We start from the raw sequence: 18,531 nt of genomic DNA, 5'->3' as shown, positions 1-18,531 counted from the left end.
AGTTTCATAATGTATCTTTCCTCTGAGACTCCTTTTACAGTGTGTTCACATCTCGTAAAGTTCTATTTTAGGTGGGCAGGAGAAAATAAGAGAAGATGTGGCAATGCTCAAATGGCAACAGAATTATCAGACCAGAGTAATGTTGTTGCTTCTTTCTTTCCCTTCATTCTGTTGTTATCCCAGGTGCTGAGAAATAAAAATACTTCAGTTACTTTTGCCACAGGGGGTGGATTACGTTGGTGTGATTTTAGCCTCCTCTTAATAAACTAAGGCAAGTCAGGTATGGTGTAAACTCCTCAGGTGGATCAAGGAGAGAAGGATCCTCTGTAGAGCTGAGGCAGAAGGTGCTCACCTGTTTTGGTCTCATCACTTTTTGTCAGTCTGGCTTACCAGAGCACTTGCACCACCGTTGGGCCTGATACATTAAGTGAGATTAAAACTATTGAAGAGGAAGGCTGTGGAAGTTGTGCAAGCTAAAATACGCACTGCAGTTTGTGGATTTCCCTGTAGTACCTGTGTGCCATCTGTGCATTAATATCACTTCGAAAGTTTTTTAGTGTGTTAGGGCTGGAAAAAGTTTGTTTTTAATGGTGTTGATACTAATGAAGAATCTTGCTTGACTCCAAAGAGATTTAATTGATTGGTAGAAAAAGCATTAGGAACTTCATTTATTGCATCCTGTGGTTATAGATTGGCTGAATCTACCCTAAAATAGAAGACTAATGTAAGCTGTTGGCTGTATTGGCTGTGATGGAGTTTTTGAGGGCATACTTAAACGAAGGCTTCCCTCTTGCACTAATGGTGCCATTTACCCCTTTCCTGATCCTTTCCTATTCTCTATCTCCTTCGCCAGAGCAGTCTGTGTCTCTCCATACTGCCTTTGTGTGCCGTGAGCCCAAAACCTGGGGAATGATAGCTGATGCAGCTCTGTTTTGCAGCTAGGCAGCTGCTGGTATTTGCTTGTCCGGGTAACATCAGGTAGGGAATTTTTAGGCTAAGCTGCAGCTTGTGTTCGTGGCATAACCACCGGTACTTACATGGATCTTGATTTTTTTTTTTTTTTTAAATTTATTTTTTATCATGTTTGAGTGCCCAGCCATCTGTATTGCAGTTTTATTCACAACAGTTCTGTGGCATAGGGGAATATGAAGGACGCCCCAAAGCATCCCAGTATGTGTAAAGGGACTTTGACGCAAAACTACTGCGTGCTGTATGCCAGACTTCCAGGTATTCACTTCCAGCAGAGGCATTCACAAGCTCATTTGGGTGCCTGCATTCCTTGGGTGTCTAGGATTGAACAGCCACCGCATTTGTATGAAAAAGGGTATAAAAAACCTACTAACATGGCAACGTGAGAGAGGTGCAGTTATTTGCAGTAATGCTGTTTGTTTGGTTACTTACTGCTACCTTGTGGTCCCCGATTCTTGTCTTCTGGGTGTGACTGAAATCTAAGGTGTGGAGTGGGGCCCTATGTGTTATGTGTGTGGGTCCTCACCTCCAGACTGAGGCATGTGGGTTTTCCTGTGCTGTCAGTAAACAGCAGTGATGTGTGCCAGCCTGTGCCCTGCAGGTAGAACTGTGTGTTGTAACTTCAAAAACTACAACAAAGCTTAACAAGTCTGCTTTGTGATCTCAGTTTAAGAAGGGAAAGGATGTTTTCGAAGGTGTGGGTTGGGTTTTTTTTTTTCCTTTATCTAGAAATATCTGAAATATCTTTGTATGAAAAGACTTCTGATAACAGCACTTAATCTAGCAGAGCAAGCCACTGCAAGAGTCAGAGAATGGAGTTGAATTAGACAAATCTCTGCTAGGAACAAGTCCTTCAGACAGTTGTTAGACCTGTGTGTCTTGCCTTGAAATGCACTGGATCCAAGTTACTTTCTGACAAGCTGCTGTAACCCAACCAAACTTCATAGGTTAGTGCCCTGGGGTGAAAAGTTCTGGCCTGTCTCTGCCAGGAGTGAAACCACAGGTTCATAATGAGTCATCTTAACATTACAATTGATAACTTGAATACTGCTGGATTAAAAATACGGCTCTTTTTTTTTTTTTTTTTTTGCACATGTTCTTTGTATAGATGGCAACAGTGAACCTTTTCTGCTGGTAAAACTTTTCCACACCCAGTTTTTTTTTTTTTTTTAGACAACTAATCTGGCTTAGGTATCCTATATGAGCAAGTATCTTATGTCACTTGCATCTGCAAACAATTGCAGCTAATACATGTATTTTTTTACTGTTTAATTCTGCTTTGCACTGCGTACCATACCAACCAGGGAGCATCCACATTGGGCACTCTCAATGGATTCTTCACTTATGTTGAACCCCTGCTGTCTGCACATATGGGGTCTTCGCAGAAGTGAGCCATGACCTGGGTACTCTATTCCTGGGTTTTCTCATCTGTAAGAAGAGGCTTATCCAAGCTTTTGGAATAACTGTTGAGAGCTGGCAATGATGTTGGTATAGGTCTTTGGATTTCTTGTACTAGGAGTCTGGCATAAACTGACTGTCCCTTCCCCAGGACCATCTTCTTGTCTCTATTAAACTCTTCCCTGCTCTCTCGATGCAGTTCTTAATGTCAGTTACTGCAGCCCAGTGTGTCTGGAGTGGAATGAGACCAAGTACATCCCTCCACCTCTCTTGTTGATGGCTTGTCTTGGGGCCTGTTTCTGGAATGATTCACTTCAGAGTTGCATTTCAGTAATGCTGAAGTTTGTCAGGATGAATGTTGGTTACAGTAAACGAAGGGGATGAGCAGTCGGTCTGCGTGGTCCTGCCTCTCCTCTTCGTTATTAACACCCCCTCAAGGACTGTCAGGACAACTCTTGTCATTTTGCTCCTGCTCTTATCACAGTAGAGGTTTCCTACCAAGACTGAAACGTATCTTCAACATCACTTATGTTCCTGCAAGGATTATAGCTTCTTTAATAAAATGAAGAGCAGACTTTAGATTTATTCTCTCATTCTGCTATATATTACAGTTGTTTAAATTTTTTTCAGAGTGTGAACATCCAGCAAGGCCATACTATACCCTCATGGATGACAGCCTACATCTGAATGGTGACTGACTTAACTCAGCAAGAAGCGGACAATCTTTGAGCACTGATGACCCAGTGAAACCTTTCTTGTAATGAGGCTCCTCCGGGCAGATCAGCCAGGCTGTCCGCAGGATCCTGACATGAATTTTGGCTTGCTGATAACTACAGTCACTGTGAATTTCTTTGTATTGTTTTCTTTCAGTTGGGTGTCACCATGTTTAAAATACTTACTTTTGAAGGGATTATTGGTTGAAGTTTAATAGAATGCAGCTGGAAGGGCAGAGTTGGTGTTATTTTGCTGATCGTTCAATTAGTGAATCTCCTAGCTTACAATGAAAGTAATATTTTAGAGCTTCCGCAACAGGGATCTTGTGTCAGCTAGGCTTTCAGGCTGGCTCTTGTGATTCACTTTGTCATTCATGCACTGCTAAACAGACACTTGCTGATGTTTTCTGCTAGTGATGCACATTTGGTTAGCAAAACTTCAGGACTTCCTTTGTGTCAGAATGTCTGCTTATGAACATGTCTGATGTTTAGTGGCACATCTTGGGGAAATATATGGAAATCCTGCAGCAGAAAATGGAGCGTAAATATTGAACATGAGAGGGGTGGGGAACAGGTGCTTTTATTTTTGTAAGAGTATAATGATTTTACTTGTAGCTTGCATGTAATTAACTACTCTGAAATTCAAAAATTCCCTTTGGAGGATGGGGGAAAGAAAGATCCATACCTTGATTTCTCCTCTGGGGCCTTGGCTGGCTGCCTCAGAGTATGGGTGGGTGGGTGGGTGGGAATTCTGTGTGAGTGTAAACAAAAAAGAAATGAACAAAAGCCCTGTTCTCAACTTGTTGCTTAGCCATTGTGGAATTTTATACCACAGAAACGATACTGTCATGGATTACATGCCATTTGTCAGAAAGATTTTGTACACCGACAACAATTGATCTGACATATAGGACATGTAAGACTGAAAGGGTGGGGTGGTTTTATTTTCTTTCTTCATTAAAATACTAGGAGTCAGAGGAGACATTAAACTATTTGTGTCAAACCCACCCTTGGATGAAGATCAGAGTGATGAAAGCAAGCAAACCTGTAGTGTAGCAAACCTATTTCTTCATTGAAGTGACACTGCATGTCTTCCCCATTGATTTCTTACATCTTTGTGAGACGACTCTGTACTCTGTGGGACAGCTGTACTTCTGTGACAGTGGCAAAAGTAGCTGTTGCAGCTGCAGGAACTGCAAATACTATTGCTTTTTGTACATCAGGGCTCAAGACTAAAGTTGTTTCAGTGACAGCTTTAGTTAGTTTAAATATTTACTGTTGTTATACTTTTATTGTGTAACAGTGAGATGTTGTGTCTATCAGACACTAGGTGCACTTGCTGCCTGAAAGAATGACATAGCCTTAGAAGATTGTGGGGAGATTAAAAAAAGAGAATGTATTGGCAGGGAGAGCTAGCCTGAAGTTTGTCAGTATCTTCAGCAGCTAAAGCTTGCTAATGAAAATTCCCTACTAAGCAAATGCTTTATTGATGAAAACATGAGGTCCCTCTGCCTGTCCTCTCCTACCCTTCCTGTTGAAGGATTACTGAAGCTTTTTGCCTTTTAAATCTCATTAATGTTGCTGGGGCTTGAATTTGGCCTTCAAAATTCTAAAATCCTCTTTGCTGTTGTTACTCTGTAACAAGGCAATAGTTTCTTCTGTGCTTCAATTTTTAGCAAATGGGAATTCCCTGGTTGTGTTTCCAGCTGGAACTGGCACTGGGCTTGGACGCTGCTGAAACGTGTAACACTGGCGCGACTGTACTTGGTACGCTCAGAGCCGTGCCTGAATGAAGCAGCAAAAGCAGAGAACAAGAGTTGCTTTGTCACGGGTAATCCCGAACTACCCTGGGCTGGAAGTTGTGGGGTATCACACCATGCATTATAGATGCAAATACTGGTACAGCCCTAGAGAGCACACACCTTTTTTTATTTCCTGAGGGGAACTACACTCTGGCTTCTAGTTTTCTGTTTGGCACTGTTGCTGTATTGTTACACTCCTTTTCCATAGGAAGCCCATAGTGTTTCCTTAATGTAACTTTCTGTGCTTTATTTTTGTAAATTTCCTGTTCTGTTAGTTTCTTACCATTGACCTCACATCTCTATATTTCACAGGTGCCCTCTGACTGGGGCAGAGGGGCCACCAGGCCCCTGTCTCTCCCTTGGGAGCAGAGAGAGCACCTGTATCCTGCCTGAAGGTCTGTGGGGACTGACACACTTCCCCCCGCCCCCCCCCCCCCAAAGGTCCCTTCATCTCCTCTGCTACAAAAACAAGCAACAAATGTCAGAAATGACACCAGATACTGACATGAAGAAACTTTTCATGATTTGTATTCTCTTTTCAATTTATATGTCAGCTCCTCAGGAATGCCTGCAGGGGATACAGTGACGAGCTAGGTTTATAAGAATATAAATGTGGTTTTTTGGAAAACAACATCTTATACACATTTAGGTTTTCAAGTAATTCTCCCCACTCCATTTCCACATGGCCAGGTAAGTCTTAAAACATCACAGCTCCTGTCCTGTAAAGCCTGACAGGCTCGGGTCCTCAGTTCATAGACACCCACTGTATTTCCAGAGCTGGGGCATGTTATACCTTTCCAGGATTTTGCTGGGGTTCAAATGGTTTCAGAGAAGCCTTTGTATGGAATACAAAGCTACGCTGCCACACTAATACAGCAGTCACTGAATATTTATGACTTCATAGCAACACATCTGCAGTATTTGTGGGAGTGTTTCTAATAGAAATAAGGGGTTTTGCCAGAGAACAGATAATTTTTTGAAAATGTTTAATTGACCCATTTACAATAGAATTTTAATTAGCCCAACACTATATGTGGGATACAACCTTGCAAGATTCTGTCACTATTTTAAAATCCAAACATTGTTGTCTTTTGGCTTATTTTTATTTGTAATTGTTCTTGGCACAATAATTTGTTGAAATTGGAAAAATAATATGACTCTCAAGGCTCTTATGTCTGAACATCAAAGCCATGCCTCTCTTCCAAATCTAGGTGTCACATCAACATGTAGTTAAGGAGCAACATTTATTTATATTTAAGAGTTTGAGTGTAAGTAATTTTCAGTTTTTCCTAACTAAAGTTTAAGTGCAAGCATGTCTTAGTACACACAAGGCAGAGCTTCAACACTACTGAGAGCTTGAGGAGAGGCTTGCTATGAACAATTTGGGTTCCTAAAGATGTCTGGGAATAACACACAACTATGAGGTTAGTAAAGATCAAGATCTCTGTGGAGGCATCTTTGGCTAATAGCATGTTTACCTGCTTTTTAAGAAGGCTTGTGCAAAGCTCAAATAAGCAGGGTGGGGAAAGTCTGTTTAAGCTCCTACTTGCCTGAAAGCTAAAATACTCTCTTACACCCTTTGCAGGTTGCATGAGATCTTCTTTCCCTTTTTTTGTGTAATAGGGCAAGTCTTCTTCATACTCCCGTATTAGTACATGCTCACTTAAATTTTGGAGTCTATCACTGTGGGAATGCAGACCATTATACCCATTAACCATATTTATTCATCTACTTTTGCTGTGTAAACACAGAGATTCTTTTGGTTTTGGTTTTGATATCACTTACCTGAGGCAACTTATTAAAAAAAACCACAGTTTCCTTGTAAACCCAATTCTTGTAATTGCTTTACTGCATTAGTAGATAATTAGTACTGATTTACATAGTTTGACTTTAGAAATTAGCTTTACTTTAAGTACAATTATTTAAACTAGTGATGGAGTACAATTATTATTCCTAGAAGAGACACATTTATATATGAAGTTTCCAGAAAGAGGTCTTAACAAAAAGTAAAAACTAAATTTTATGTATTATAATCTTGTTAACTTTTCATGATCTTCTTGTGCATAAAATCTACTTTTAAACAACTATCAAGCATTACAGAAAAACTGAAATGAGTTTGAAAACAATTAACCAAAGTGTGCAATATATTTTATATAAATCCTCAACTGTCATCTTGAAAAAAATTGGTAAAAAAAAATTTGAAAATTCAGTGCTGACTTCACAAGAAGTCTTATTAATTTGCTTTAGTGACACTGGACTTCTTCCAGAGTTGGTCTAGGTGAGAGATTCCAAGACACCAAAAGTGCAGTGATGATCTCACAGCCATGTCATGCTGGAGCCTGAGGTGGTTAGTGCACAGCTTGGAGACATGTAGGATGCCAAGCAGAGGAAACTGATGCGCAGCTGGCTAAAGAATTGCACTGCAAGAAACAATGAAAAATGCCTGTTATTCAATAGACTGGTCATGTTTGTTTAGAGTAAGATCAAACACTGTTATTTGTTGAAATGAGTATGAGAGAATCAAAACCACAGTGTAATCCTTCTTCAGATCTGCCAGCCAGATCTCAACTCTGTTATTCTCCTCCCTGCCTTGCATAAGGAAAGTGCGATGATCTACAGGGAGGCATGAGCAACATCGCTAAGAACTTTGCACTGGAGTTGGAGGCTTGACTGCTTCAAGAGTCAGAATATTAGCGACAGAAATGTACTTTTTGAATGTTCTAGCTGCAATTTTTTGGTAATAATTAAACACTCAAATGTCCCTGAAATTAGTCATAAAAAAATAGTAGTCTTTTTTCTTCTTCTTTTTTTACAAGAAAGGTCCAGTCCTCTTAAGTGGTATACACAGTGTTGTATTTCATCACATTAGAAAGAATACTGGAGTCTTTGGGAAAAAAAAAAAAGACTTCACTGTGTTAGGTTTGTACTGAAAGCATAAATTTCAGACATGTAGTTAGTTTCTCAAGGATTTCATAACTTCACTCTAAATGTATGTTTTCCAGTGCATGGGGGTAAATGAAAATTCCCTTTCCCATTCTTGTAATTTTTCTGTTAATATGATCTCCTTGAAAGTGGTGTAAAGGAGAGAAGAAAAAACCATAACCCCTAAACCACCATGTTTTTTTAATCTTGCCAGGGCTATTCTATGTCACAGGTGTGGCACATGTGCTTCTACATAAACTCTTTGCTTTTCAAATACTAGTATATTTAGTGCTATGGTATTAAAGGCCTCTGAACCAGTCTGAAGACAGGAAGCAGCAAGAAAGCTATGGAGAGGCCATACTTTGCAGAAGAGAAGAACCTTGGAGTTTGGTGTGGATAATTCACAAACAGAACTGATTGAATGTGCTGGATAAATTGTATTTTGCAAGTTCTCCCACACTTAACTCACCTTCTCTCTCCCACCTAACAATTTTCTAAAAGTGACAGAGATCCCCTATTCTGATCCTGGGGTAATTCCCCCTCCCCCCTTGAACAATTCATCTCACTTTAGCAATCTGCAGTTTATAAGCAACTCTGCTGTTACCAAGTTTTTCATAATAGTTTTTGGCAGCTTCAGAGCTTTTAACATTCAAAGCTTTTAGCCATCTAGTGTAGGTGACAACAGCTCTGTTAAGAAAGCCCATGTAGGAGCTGAGCTGCCTCTTGAAGGAAGAGTAGTAATTTTTCATTTTCAGTTCATGCCATAAGACTAATTTTTTGGGTCTTAGGAGAACTCTGGAAGAGGGGGCCTGAACAAGTGATTTAGAGGATAAGCAGCAGCAGAGGAGGTACCTATTGTTTTATGGTGTGGACACTGTACTCTAGTGAGCAGGAGGGCAGCTGGCTCCAGAAATGAGACAGGGAAACACAATTCTCACAAGAAGCAACTGCCCTCTCCTTTACATGAGACAAGGGTGGCAGAAAAGACCTCACTGAAGATACCACAAAAATAGTGCTACAATAGTATAACATGTTATTCCCCCCACCTGGAAAAGCTGGAGAGGCAAATTGAATCAAAATAACTTAGCTAACAAAGCCTTTAAAATTACATTTGTCTTCAGGAATAAACTGTATCATTTTGTTAGCGTGAGCAAACATTATTTAATCCCTTTTATAACTAATAATGCAAAATTACAAATCGTAAACTTTAAATTTGAAACTTTCAGGTCCTAAACTCATCTGAAGGAAAGGAAACTGAAGAAGACAATCTAACTCTGACTTTTGGAGCTGTTCAGCACAGACTCTTCTTGCAGAGAGCAACAAACTGAAGAAATTCAGTGCCTAAGAAAACCCAGGGTTTGGAAATTTGTTAAAGATCTCAAGGAAAAGATTTGCACATATGTTAACAGAATGCAGACATATTCTTGGCCTTAAACTTTCAATGGCAGTCATCCTTCCACACATAAGACTCTTTCATTTTCAGAGGAATTAGCAAAATACAAAATTTTCCAGGTGATTATTTCACTGTACCCTATTCTGTAAATGAATGCAAGATAACTCATGAAGTCTACAACCTCAGATGGTGATCTAAGTTCAGTTTCTGGTAAGTTTGTTCTCAGTACAAATGTTGAAACTGAACTGATTTAAAAAACCCACAAAACAAAACCACTCAACCCCCCAAAACCCAATGAATGCTGTAAACCAGATTTACTTACTTTTATCTCCTAACAGCAAGCCTAATGATCAAGTTTCATTGAAAGGTAGACAAAGTTTTAAAACTGGTATGAGATATACATGGAAGCACACAGGTAGCAAATAGTAATTAAAACCCCCAACTATTAAAGATCTCGTTAGATGCCCAAACCCAAGAAACTCACAATCACTAACACAAACATAAGAAAATGCTGCTGTTTGTGGAGACAGTATCATCACCTGTAAGCTCTCCAGCACTTAAATGACCATTGGTCTCTTGGTTAATCAGCACTTCTGGACACATCCTTGCATCTCTACCTCTCAACTTTATTTTGATATTCAATATGTTTGATACCACACATGTGATCAGGATGTAGGACTACACTCTCATACAGCTTTTAGTTGCATAAGCTTGTTAGTGGCAGGAATTAATGGGAACTCTCTTCAACTGCATCCACAAGTCAGGTACGTGTCTGACTGCTTGCAAATCTGCCCTGCAGTAACAAGAATAGGTTGACATCTGACAAAAAATAAGTTCTAGTATAAACCAGAATGTATGATGCTATGGTTTATCTGGTGAAATCAGACCTCTGAGATGCACTCCCAATTCTATGGTTACACAAACGCACTCTGATGGAAAGCACTTCCACAAGCATTAGTTTCCATGACAAATAATGTCTCTCTGTGTGTTCATATACATGCTCTTACCTCTGTTAATTAGGCATCTGTTCCTTGTCTGTTGGGTTCCTAGTCAGAGACTAAAAAGAAACAGATGTAATTAATAAATAGTCATGTATATCAATGATAAATTAGGCCAGTGCAGAATGTCTTTCAAAATTGAAGAATTCATACATACCTAGGATGAGTCACTTTTTATGTGTTTTACTTCAAATCTGAACACAACACACATCCCTGGGTGCAGGGGAGCAAGAGACATCCACAAAAATCAGCAGGTGTTGTGTGGGAGGATGACATAAGGTGGATTTTGTACAAATCTTACTTCTACCATCATGGCTGGTCTTTATTGCTGGCAATTAGGAGAGGCTGAGGGGTACATGGATATTCAGTTGTCTCGATAAACTCTTCAGTCAACAGTTTGACTGGGGGCTTGCCTTATGAAGACCTGATTTGGTGACAAATGGTCAGGAAACTGATTTTTGTTATTTTCTTGATTTTAAATTTGACATCATGTGAAACTACAAAATATTTAAGAAACTGGAAATAAGCCAGGCTAAAAATGTAGCTTCACAAGTCCAATGGACACTATTGTAAACTAATAACAAGTAAGTATTTTCAAGACTAGAGGTCCTGACTGAAATACATACTGTTGAAGTAATAAAGAAAAAAATTCTTTTCTATGACTTCCTCACTCTCCACACATACAAAAGCTTGTATGTGCTTCACGATCCTGAGTTATTTCCACTTTGCTAATTGGGTTGAGTAAAGTTTGAGTTCTCATGGATCCAAATGTCAAAATTAAGAGTCTGTCATTGTTCATCTTCCTATTGACCTATCAGAGACAACAGAAATTGGTTAATGTGCTTAAAATTAATTGCTGTTTTTTTTCAGTTTTCAGGGAACTCCACCTGCAAGCTGGAGTGGCATCAACTGATGAATAAGCAATCTGTTAGCAACTTGGACTAAAAACAAGGTGCTGATGAGGGTTGAGGAATGAAGCCAGACATTTAGGATAGCAAACATAATCAATAACCTGCCAATTTGTGAAAGGTGCATAGTGCTCTTCTGAGTGTTTTTTGGATGAATCTGAGGAAGAGATTTGATCTTTGGCATCTGGTTGAGCAAACTTAATTAAACTAGACCTGTTTTACTGTCATAGGCATCTACAAATCTGGAAATCAAAACCTGGAAGAAGGAATTCTGGGGAGGATGCCTTTACTGCAGTGGATGACCTGGCTGTTTACAGTGCCTTACAGGAGTGGGTCAGTATTAAATAGTCTATAGCAACAGATAGTAGAGTTGTCCTTCTTGGATATGTGAAGGCCACTTTCAGTGTAAGTACCTACTGATCCTACTGATGTTAACAGCTAAGAAATAAATAGTTTCAGTTGAGCTCCCTGTGGAAAAAGCTGGTGACCTTTCCACAGCAGGCCACTGACCTTGCCAGTCTTGCCAACAATCCCAAGACTGGAACAGATGTAAAGACCAAATTGCTCATTTGCCTCAGGGGTATATTTGTCATTGGAGGACTACTAAGCATCTGACATGTTTCCCAAGACCCACCTTCATTTAAAACTATTATGTAAGTTACTGGCATTGAAACAATAATAAGTCAAGCTTAATATTGGCTTAATGCAGTATTGGTCTTCTGAAGTCCATCTGAGTTACAGTTTGTGTTCCGTGGCCTTTATCTTGCTCATTACTTAGCAGTAAAGCAGTGACACCTACTAATCAGTTTTTGTTGCTATGCCAAGAGTGGAGAACAGAGTATCAGTCATTCCCTGTTTTGATGAGGAATCTTACGCTATACTAGCTCTATCCCTAAAGACCAAGTTCAAGGTTCTACAGAGATTAGCTATGACGGGATAACTAACTACAAGCAATTCAAACCATCTTATGTAGTTTCTGCAATCTTGCACTTATTTTTAGATGCTGGATGACTAAATCTGTGGGATGTGGCACATAAGGTGCCATAATGTGACTGCAATAGAAGGCAGATTTTGAAATCTCATTTTCAGAAACAGCTAAATGAGATTCACGTAGGTAATTCAAATGTCCAAAGATGCAGATAGACATCATAGAGGTTTTTTAAAAATTCCCATGTGCTAGAAAGTATAGGCACGGAATGTGTGTGAAAGCTGCATTGTCTTTTAAGACTTTAAAGGAAACTTGTCTAATCATCCTTACATAAACATTGTCTAAGCTGCTGCCATTCATTCTGTTAATGGACATGCACAAACCCAAGACTCTCAAAGCCTTAAGAGTATAGGTGAGGAATCAGTTACCACAGAGTAAGCTGAGGTCTAACCAGATTTGTATGCTCACGCCTTGTGGGACCCCACAGCAGCAGCATGCATCCACCTTGGTGTGAGAGCACAGCATCTTTCTGTGAGAGCAGCACGCACCTACCTCACTGTGGGCACACTCTGGCTGTCCCCATTTAGTAACATTTCCCAGAGGACACCTATGGCTGAGGACTTCAAATGCCAAGACATACCTCATCAGTTCAACTGTTTCAATTCTGTTGTCCTCTCCATTCTTCCTTGTCTCCTACTCTGTAGTATTTCACCGTTGGCAAGGTGGTTTTCCAAATAGTTCCAACAAGCCTTGCTTATAGATAGTTTCCTATAGGCAATAGGCTACTTCTAGTTCAGTACTTTGGTGGTGTCACAAAAGATGCCAAGGAAAACCTTAAATACCTTTAAAAAATGTGGGCCACTCATATTTCAACATGGAGCTTTTGTCTCCAAATCATTATTTATCATTTATCATTTTTTATTTCCATGAACTTTTATTAAAGGTATTTTGTGGTGGTGCTGTTGTGTTGGCTAACACCTTACTTCCCTTCTTGGAAAAAAGGTATTATCAATATCTATGGGCAAGACCATATGTATATTATATAGTAATAAGATAAAACATTGTGCCTGTGCTTTCTGCAAATGAACATTCTACATGCTTAGTCCTTATTTAGTTGTTCTTAAAATAGGTTCTTGTAGATATTTCAATCCCAGAGTGACAGAACTTTTTGCTTGGCAGTTGATTTTTTTTTTTTTTTGGGTGTTATTCAGTCTTATATTAAACTGTTGCAAAATGAGACATGAACTTTGAGATAGCATCAAATGTTATAATGGAAGACTGAACCGACTGCCACTCTCATTATTAACTTTCATTAAGTGAAAGCAAGATCAAACTTATCCAGAAACTAAAAATTATGTTCCATACTAATTTACAGGAGCTATTTTATTTTCTCATTAAAATAAAATCAAATTCCTCTTCTAACAGGCTTCTGATGTGATCTCTTTAAATCCTTAATCGTCTTCAAAAACCACCTATGAAAAAGCCTATCCAAATCCTGATTTCAAACAAGGAATCTGAAGAGGGAGCCCCGTGTTTTTAAAGGTACAGATGGAGAGTCTGTATACAGATGTAAAAAATAGAATTCATTAAACAAATCTGAGAATGCTAACATTCATACATACCGCTTTATTAAATGGCATGTGGCACAAAAAGTCTCTAAAATGTATGCTCTCTGGTCTGCTTTCCTTAGGAACTATGAAAGAGAAAAGAACGTGATTTGTCATTTTTGTTTCAGGCAATTTATTTATGTCCGGATTTTGGTACTGGTGTTCTGAGATCCTTCTTTACTCTTGCCATTGCTATGCCTTTAGCTGTAGAGGGAGTTCCATCTTTTAGAAGTTCTTATTTTCAAGAATTTAAGTATTTGATAATAAAGTCCAACAAGCTGGACAAGACAGGGACCTCCTTAATGATTCTTCCCACTGTATTTCTGCAATGCAAAGCTGCTGATTTATATGCATATCACTGGATAGAAGACAGTGTAACAGAGGGCAGAGAGGTTAGGAGCAGAAGGGAACACAGTGATCATTATCCAAGTTACTGGATAATTTCACAAGATTTACAATTCTGGTGTTGATACTACATTTCTGCTGGTATCTCTGGAGAGAGAGGAAGCTACAGAGGCAGGACTGAGGTGGCCTTAAAAGAAAACCCTACAGACAAATACTTTCCAAGAATCACCCTCATGTCATCATGAGCTTTGCCTTGCCCACAGAAAACATGGTAGGAACAAATACAGTGATCTCGGGCCCTCAGGCTCCAAGGGCCTTGTGAAGGCTTATGGGCTGACTCTGTTCCCATGCTCAGGATGCTGCACCCCTACCAACCAGGGAGGGTATTAGAGCTGAAATATAAATAGTCTGGACTGCAACTCTGGGCCAGCAAGAATTTCCCTTAATTACAGTATCTCACAAGTCCATATAAATACAACACTGTCTAACAGAATAATGAAAGCAGTACTGTGGATTATTTTTCCTCCCTTGCAGTAAGGAAAGAACACATTTAGGTGATAATTCTAAATAGTGATACAGTACTAAGTCCAATGTGAAAAAGAAATACTAAATTTCCCTTCCAAGAATGGGTATGCACTGAAGTTTACAGATATCATAGGCCTAAAGTCAATACCATCTAATACAATCTTTTCATAACAAGAGAAAATAATTTGCAGGAAATGCAGGTGATTTATACTGCAGCAGATGACATTCAATCACCAAGGGAAGAAAGCATCGTAAATGACCAGTGGTACAGCTTTTATTAATGACTCACAATACTAAACTGCTGTAGCAGTGGAAAGTTCATCAAGAATTTGCAAGTGTAAATTGATAGCTGATTCACAAATAAAATACTGAAGTCATCAAGTAAATTGTTCTGAAGAAATCATCTACCCTAATTGTAATGAAGTAGTAGAAAACGGGCTACAGAAAAGCTGAGCCACAAAGACTTAGTAAAGTTTCTGCCCCATTAATTTTCAGTGAGCTCATCTTTGGGATGAAATCTTGACCCTGCTGAAGGCCTGATTACACTAAAATAACTTAAATGCAGTCAGATACAGAAAATGCTCATTACAAATTCAATGCCTGATCCAAAAGTCTGCTTATGCTTTGGATCAGACCTTTGCAGTATAATTACAGTTCAAGGCTTCAGTGTTCTGAAAGGCAAAGAAAGTGCAACTTACCATTCAGATTTTCTTTTTCTAGTCTGTTTCCAGCAGTGGTGTCTCTAAGGTGGTGCACTTTTTCCTTTAAGTAAAAAATAAACATAAAACCAGCTGCAGATACCAGTAACGGAAGTTTACTGTAGAAATAATGAATAACTATAAAAAGCTGTATTCTTCAGCATTCTGAACAGCAAGCTTCTTTCTCCAGGAAAATTATTTTAAAAGACTGAAAAAGTGTCTATGATGCACTGTAAGTAGATGCTAATTTTAGCATTTATACCTAAGAATCTTGTAGAGTTTTTTTTCCATCAGTAAGTTACACTGATTCCGGCACTAGATTACAGAGGCTTGGGGGTTTATTTTTTGCTTTGGACAAGAAATTTTTCCTCAAAATCCCAGTGAAGACCAGACAACTGCAGTGACAGCATGAAGTAAATTCATCATGTTCATATTGGGCTAACAGTGAAAGACTTTTCTGCGGTACAAAACCAAAGGAAAGTCACACATGCAATGCAGGGTATAAACTACCACTAGAAAGTAGCTTTTCTCCTGAAGCAGCGAAAACAGGCCAAGTAAATCCTCCTTGAATTACAGGCATCTTCTAGTTAACCAAGAACAAAAGGACTTATGACTTAGTGCTTTTATCTTTGCACAGATTAGATATCATCTTCCTCCACAAGTAACTCCCCTGGCTGATAGAGCAGTACCAGCAATTCCTACCTGCGTGCTTGGCCGCAGACAGATTCGGAAGGGGGCAGCCACCATGCTGTGGCACTGCTGCCAAACAGCCAGTGCTGTGTTGTGGGTGCCCAGCTGGGGAACTGGGCTCCTAAACCACCCTTGCATTTTTGCTGTTAAGTGTTCCACGGTGATGACAAAGCTCACACTATTTTTTTCAGTAAATGGAAACACAAAGAGCATTTAATCTCTCCTTGTCAGCAGCATCTGATAGCTCTCCCACTCTAAAGTAGTAGACTAGCTTTGGTTTTCCTCTTTCTACTAATGCACTTAAAGGACAACAAGAAAATATTTTTGTTAAAGCACAACCTCATATAAAATGAGGGCATAACCTCTCCCTTCAGCTGTCTTGTTAGAGGTAATTAACAAACCTCCTCACCATGCCTTTCTCCTTAGCTTCTAGCTTTGATGCAGTTCTTTCAGTGACTCAGTGTGTGGGCTTTTGTAAATCCTGTTTTTCTGCACCTCAATTTACTCCATACATTCAATATAAAGGAGCCAAAGAGCCCTGCTAACAATTGTGAATTTCACTAATTAGATTCAGCACTTTCAGATAGGCATAAAGCCTGATGTACGTCAATATATATTAACAATGTATGCTTGATACAGTTATGTTTCTGTTAGCTGACACTGTTCAATAGTGCATTTGGTTTGTTCAGCTACAGAAGGTTTGTGGTTTCATAAAAGATGCATAGACCTAAGCATCATCTAGCAGTTTAGAGTAAAAGTCTTAAAAGAGTAACATATTTAACTCAGAATATTTTAACCAAATGTTAACAGTACCTGAAGTTAGACAAAATAAATTCAGGAAGCCTCTCAAGTAATCAAACAACAGTGGAAACAGGTATCTAGAAGATTCAGAACCAGAAGCAGCAAGTTCCTTGGGGGCTGATGGGCATATAAATCATGACTCTCATTTTTGACCTCACACGTAGTAGTCAAAATACAAGAGTTTGTTTTTGGAACTTCTGATCAAGATTCCTGCCAAGAAACATAAATTTTAGACTCATACCTGTTGAGTGGACTGTAGTCTCTGTTTTTCATTCTGCCACTGTTTAAATCTGTCAAGGGCTTCATCCACAGAAATTGTCCCCTTTTTCACCTGTTCCTGCAGGTGGATGAGTTCTTCCTGTTCAGCAGGGATGTTGTGTTTCACAGTGCTATCAGTTACTGTGTCAGGGTGGCCTTTGTGTGCTGCTACAAAATGTAGAAAGATAAAGGTAAAAAAATATTATTAATTCCTTCCTCTATGATGCAAGCACTTTTTTCAACAAAGGCATGTAAGCAGTGATTTTATAATCTGACATCAATAAAAACACAGCATCTTTAGGGTGGCTCCCTTCTTCCCTTTTCTTCCTTTCTGTTTGGTGTTTTTTAACTTCAATAAGAGAAATGCAACAAATCAATGAGAATTCTACCTCTTTGGCAGCAGAGTAGCATCTTAAACATTTCACTACTATCGCTGTGGATTCTCCATTAGTGTCTGTTCAAGTAAGAACTTTCTTCTAGAGCTAAAGCTACAGTACTGACATTTTAAAGGAAATTGCTGCTATGTTAAGACAAAAAATATCCACAGTGACTTCTTTTCCCTTCCTTCTCCAACTTAACACATTACATTTCTCAAAAAGTTAGAGCTGAAATTTGGTCAGAAAGTATTTTGAAATTTCACATGATTTCTTTCGCCCAAATTATTAAATATGTTGCAGTGACAAGAAAACGTTACAACCTCGTCCTCCTAGAGATTATGATACAGGTGCACAACTGAAGGGAAAGTACAGGGAGACATGTGTTATCAGATTTGCAGCTCAGTCTAGGGAGGTGTAGCACTAGGTATCTCCAGGATACTGATACTGAAATGGTTGATCCAGAACACATGAGCAGCCATGAAACAGGGGTCTTCAAGCCCTGCATAAGGCTGCTGCAAAGATGTCATAAAGCACCTCTTTCACTGCACAGAGAATGCAGCCAGGATAAAAGTTCAAACCGTAAGTATGACTTGGGGTGGGTTTTCTGCTGTTATGCATCAGTATCTTTATTTTAAGTGAGGAAGGATCGTGCAAAGGAAAATACGCTAAGGAAGTGAAAAACCAGCTACTGGTGGCTTCTCCCACTCCCTCCTTTTGATCATGCTAGTGCTTATTAGGCATGACTCTCTACTCATTTGCATCTCAGCTAATTATTTGTATTTTGATGGAGTAATGACCCTAATGCCTTGAACTGATAAGATTATTTGGAGATCAGACCAGTTTAGGCAAAACTGCACTTTTCATGTCAGCAAAAAGGGGTGTGTGTGTGTATTTCCTCAGACCTATAAAAACTATACTTTATCACAGAATGGTTTGGGTTGGAAGGGACCTTTAACAGTTATCTAGTCCAACCCCTTTACAGTGAGCAGGGACATCTTCAACTAGATCAGGTTGCTCAGAGCCCCGTCGAACCTGGCCTTGAATGTTTCCACCAATGGGGCATCCACGACTTCTCTGGGCAGCATGGTCCAGTGTCTCACCACTCTCATTGTAAAAAATTTCTTCCTTATATCTGGAGTCTGAATCTACCCTCTTTTAGTTTAAAACCATTTCCCCTTGTCCAATCACAACAGGGCCTA

The 18,531-nt window shown here is 39.3% G+C and overlaps 1 protein-coding gene across 2 annotated transcripts in view; it reads right to left on the bottom strand.

Moving 5' to 3' along the window:
- Positions 1-5,851: 5,851 nt before the first annotated feature.
- The window catches only part of BANK1 (B cell scaffold protein with ankyrin repeats 1), a 160,819-nt gene continuing 148,139 nt past the window's right edge, over positions 5,852-18,531 (bottom strand). For both annotated transcript variants that reach the window (XM_074866826.1, XM_074866827.1), the window contains 5 exons: positions 16,939-17,123; positions 15,207-15,270; positions 13,654-13,724; positions 10,205-10,254; positions 5,852-7,302 (listed from right to left, as the gene is read on the bottom strand). In XM_074866826.1, coding sequence (XP_074722927.1) covers positions 10,210-10,254; positions 13,654-13,724; positions 15,207-15,270; positions 16,939-17,123 — 365 coding nt within the window. In that variant the 3' untranslated portion in view covers positions 5,852-7,302; positions 10,205-10,209. The remainder of the gene's footprint in view (positions 7,303-10,204; positions 10,255-13,653; positions 13,725-15,206; positions 15,271-16,938; positions 17,124-18,531) is intronic.

Source organism: Strix uralensis, chromosome 4 (genome assembly GCF_047716275.1).
Source record: "Strix uralensis isolate ZFMK-TIS-50842 chromosome 4, bStrUra1, whole genome shotgun sequence".
NCBI lineage: Eukaryota > Metazoa > Chordata > Aves > Strigiformes > Strigidae > Strix > Strix uralensis.
The sequence above is the reverse complement of the archived record's forward strand: the minus strand, read 5'-3'. Positions and strand labels throughout refer to the sequence as shown.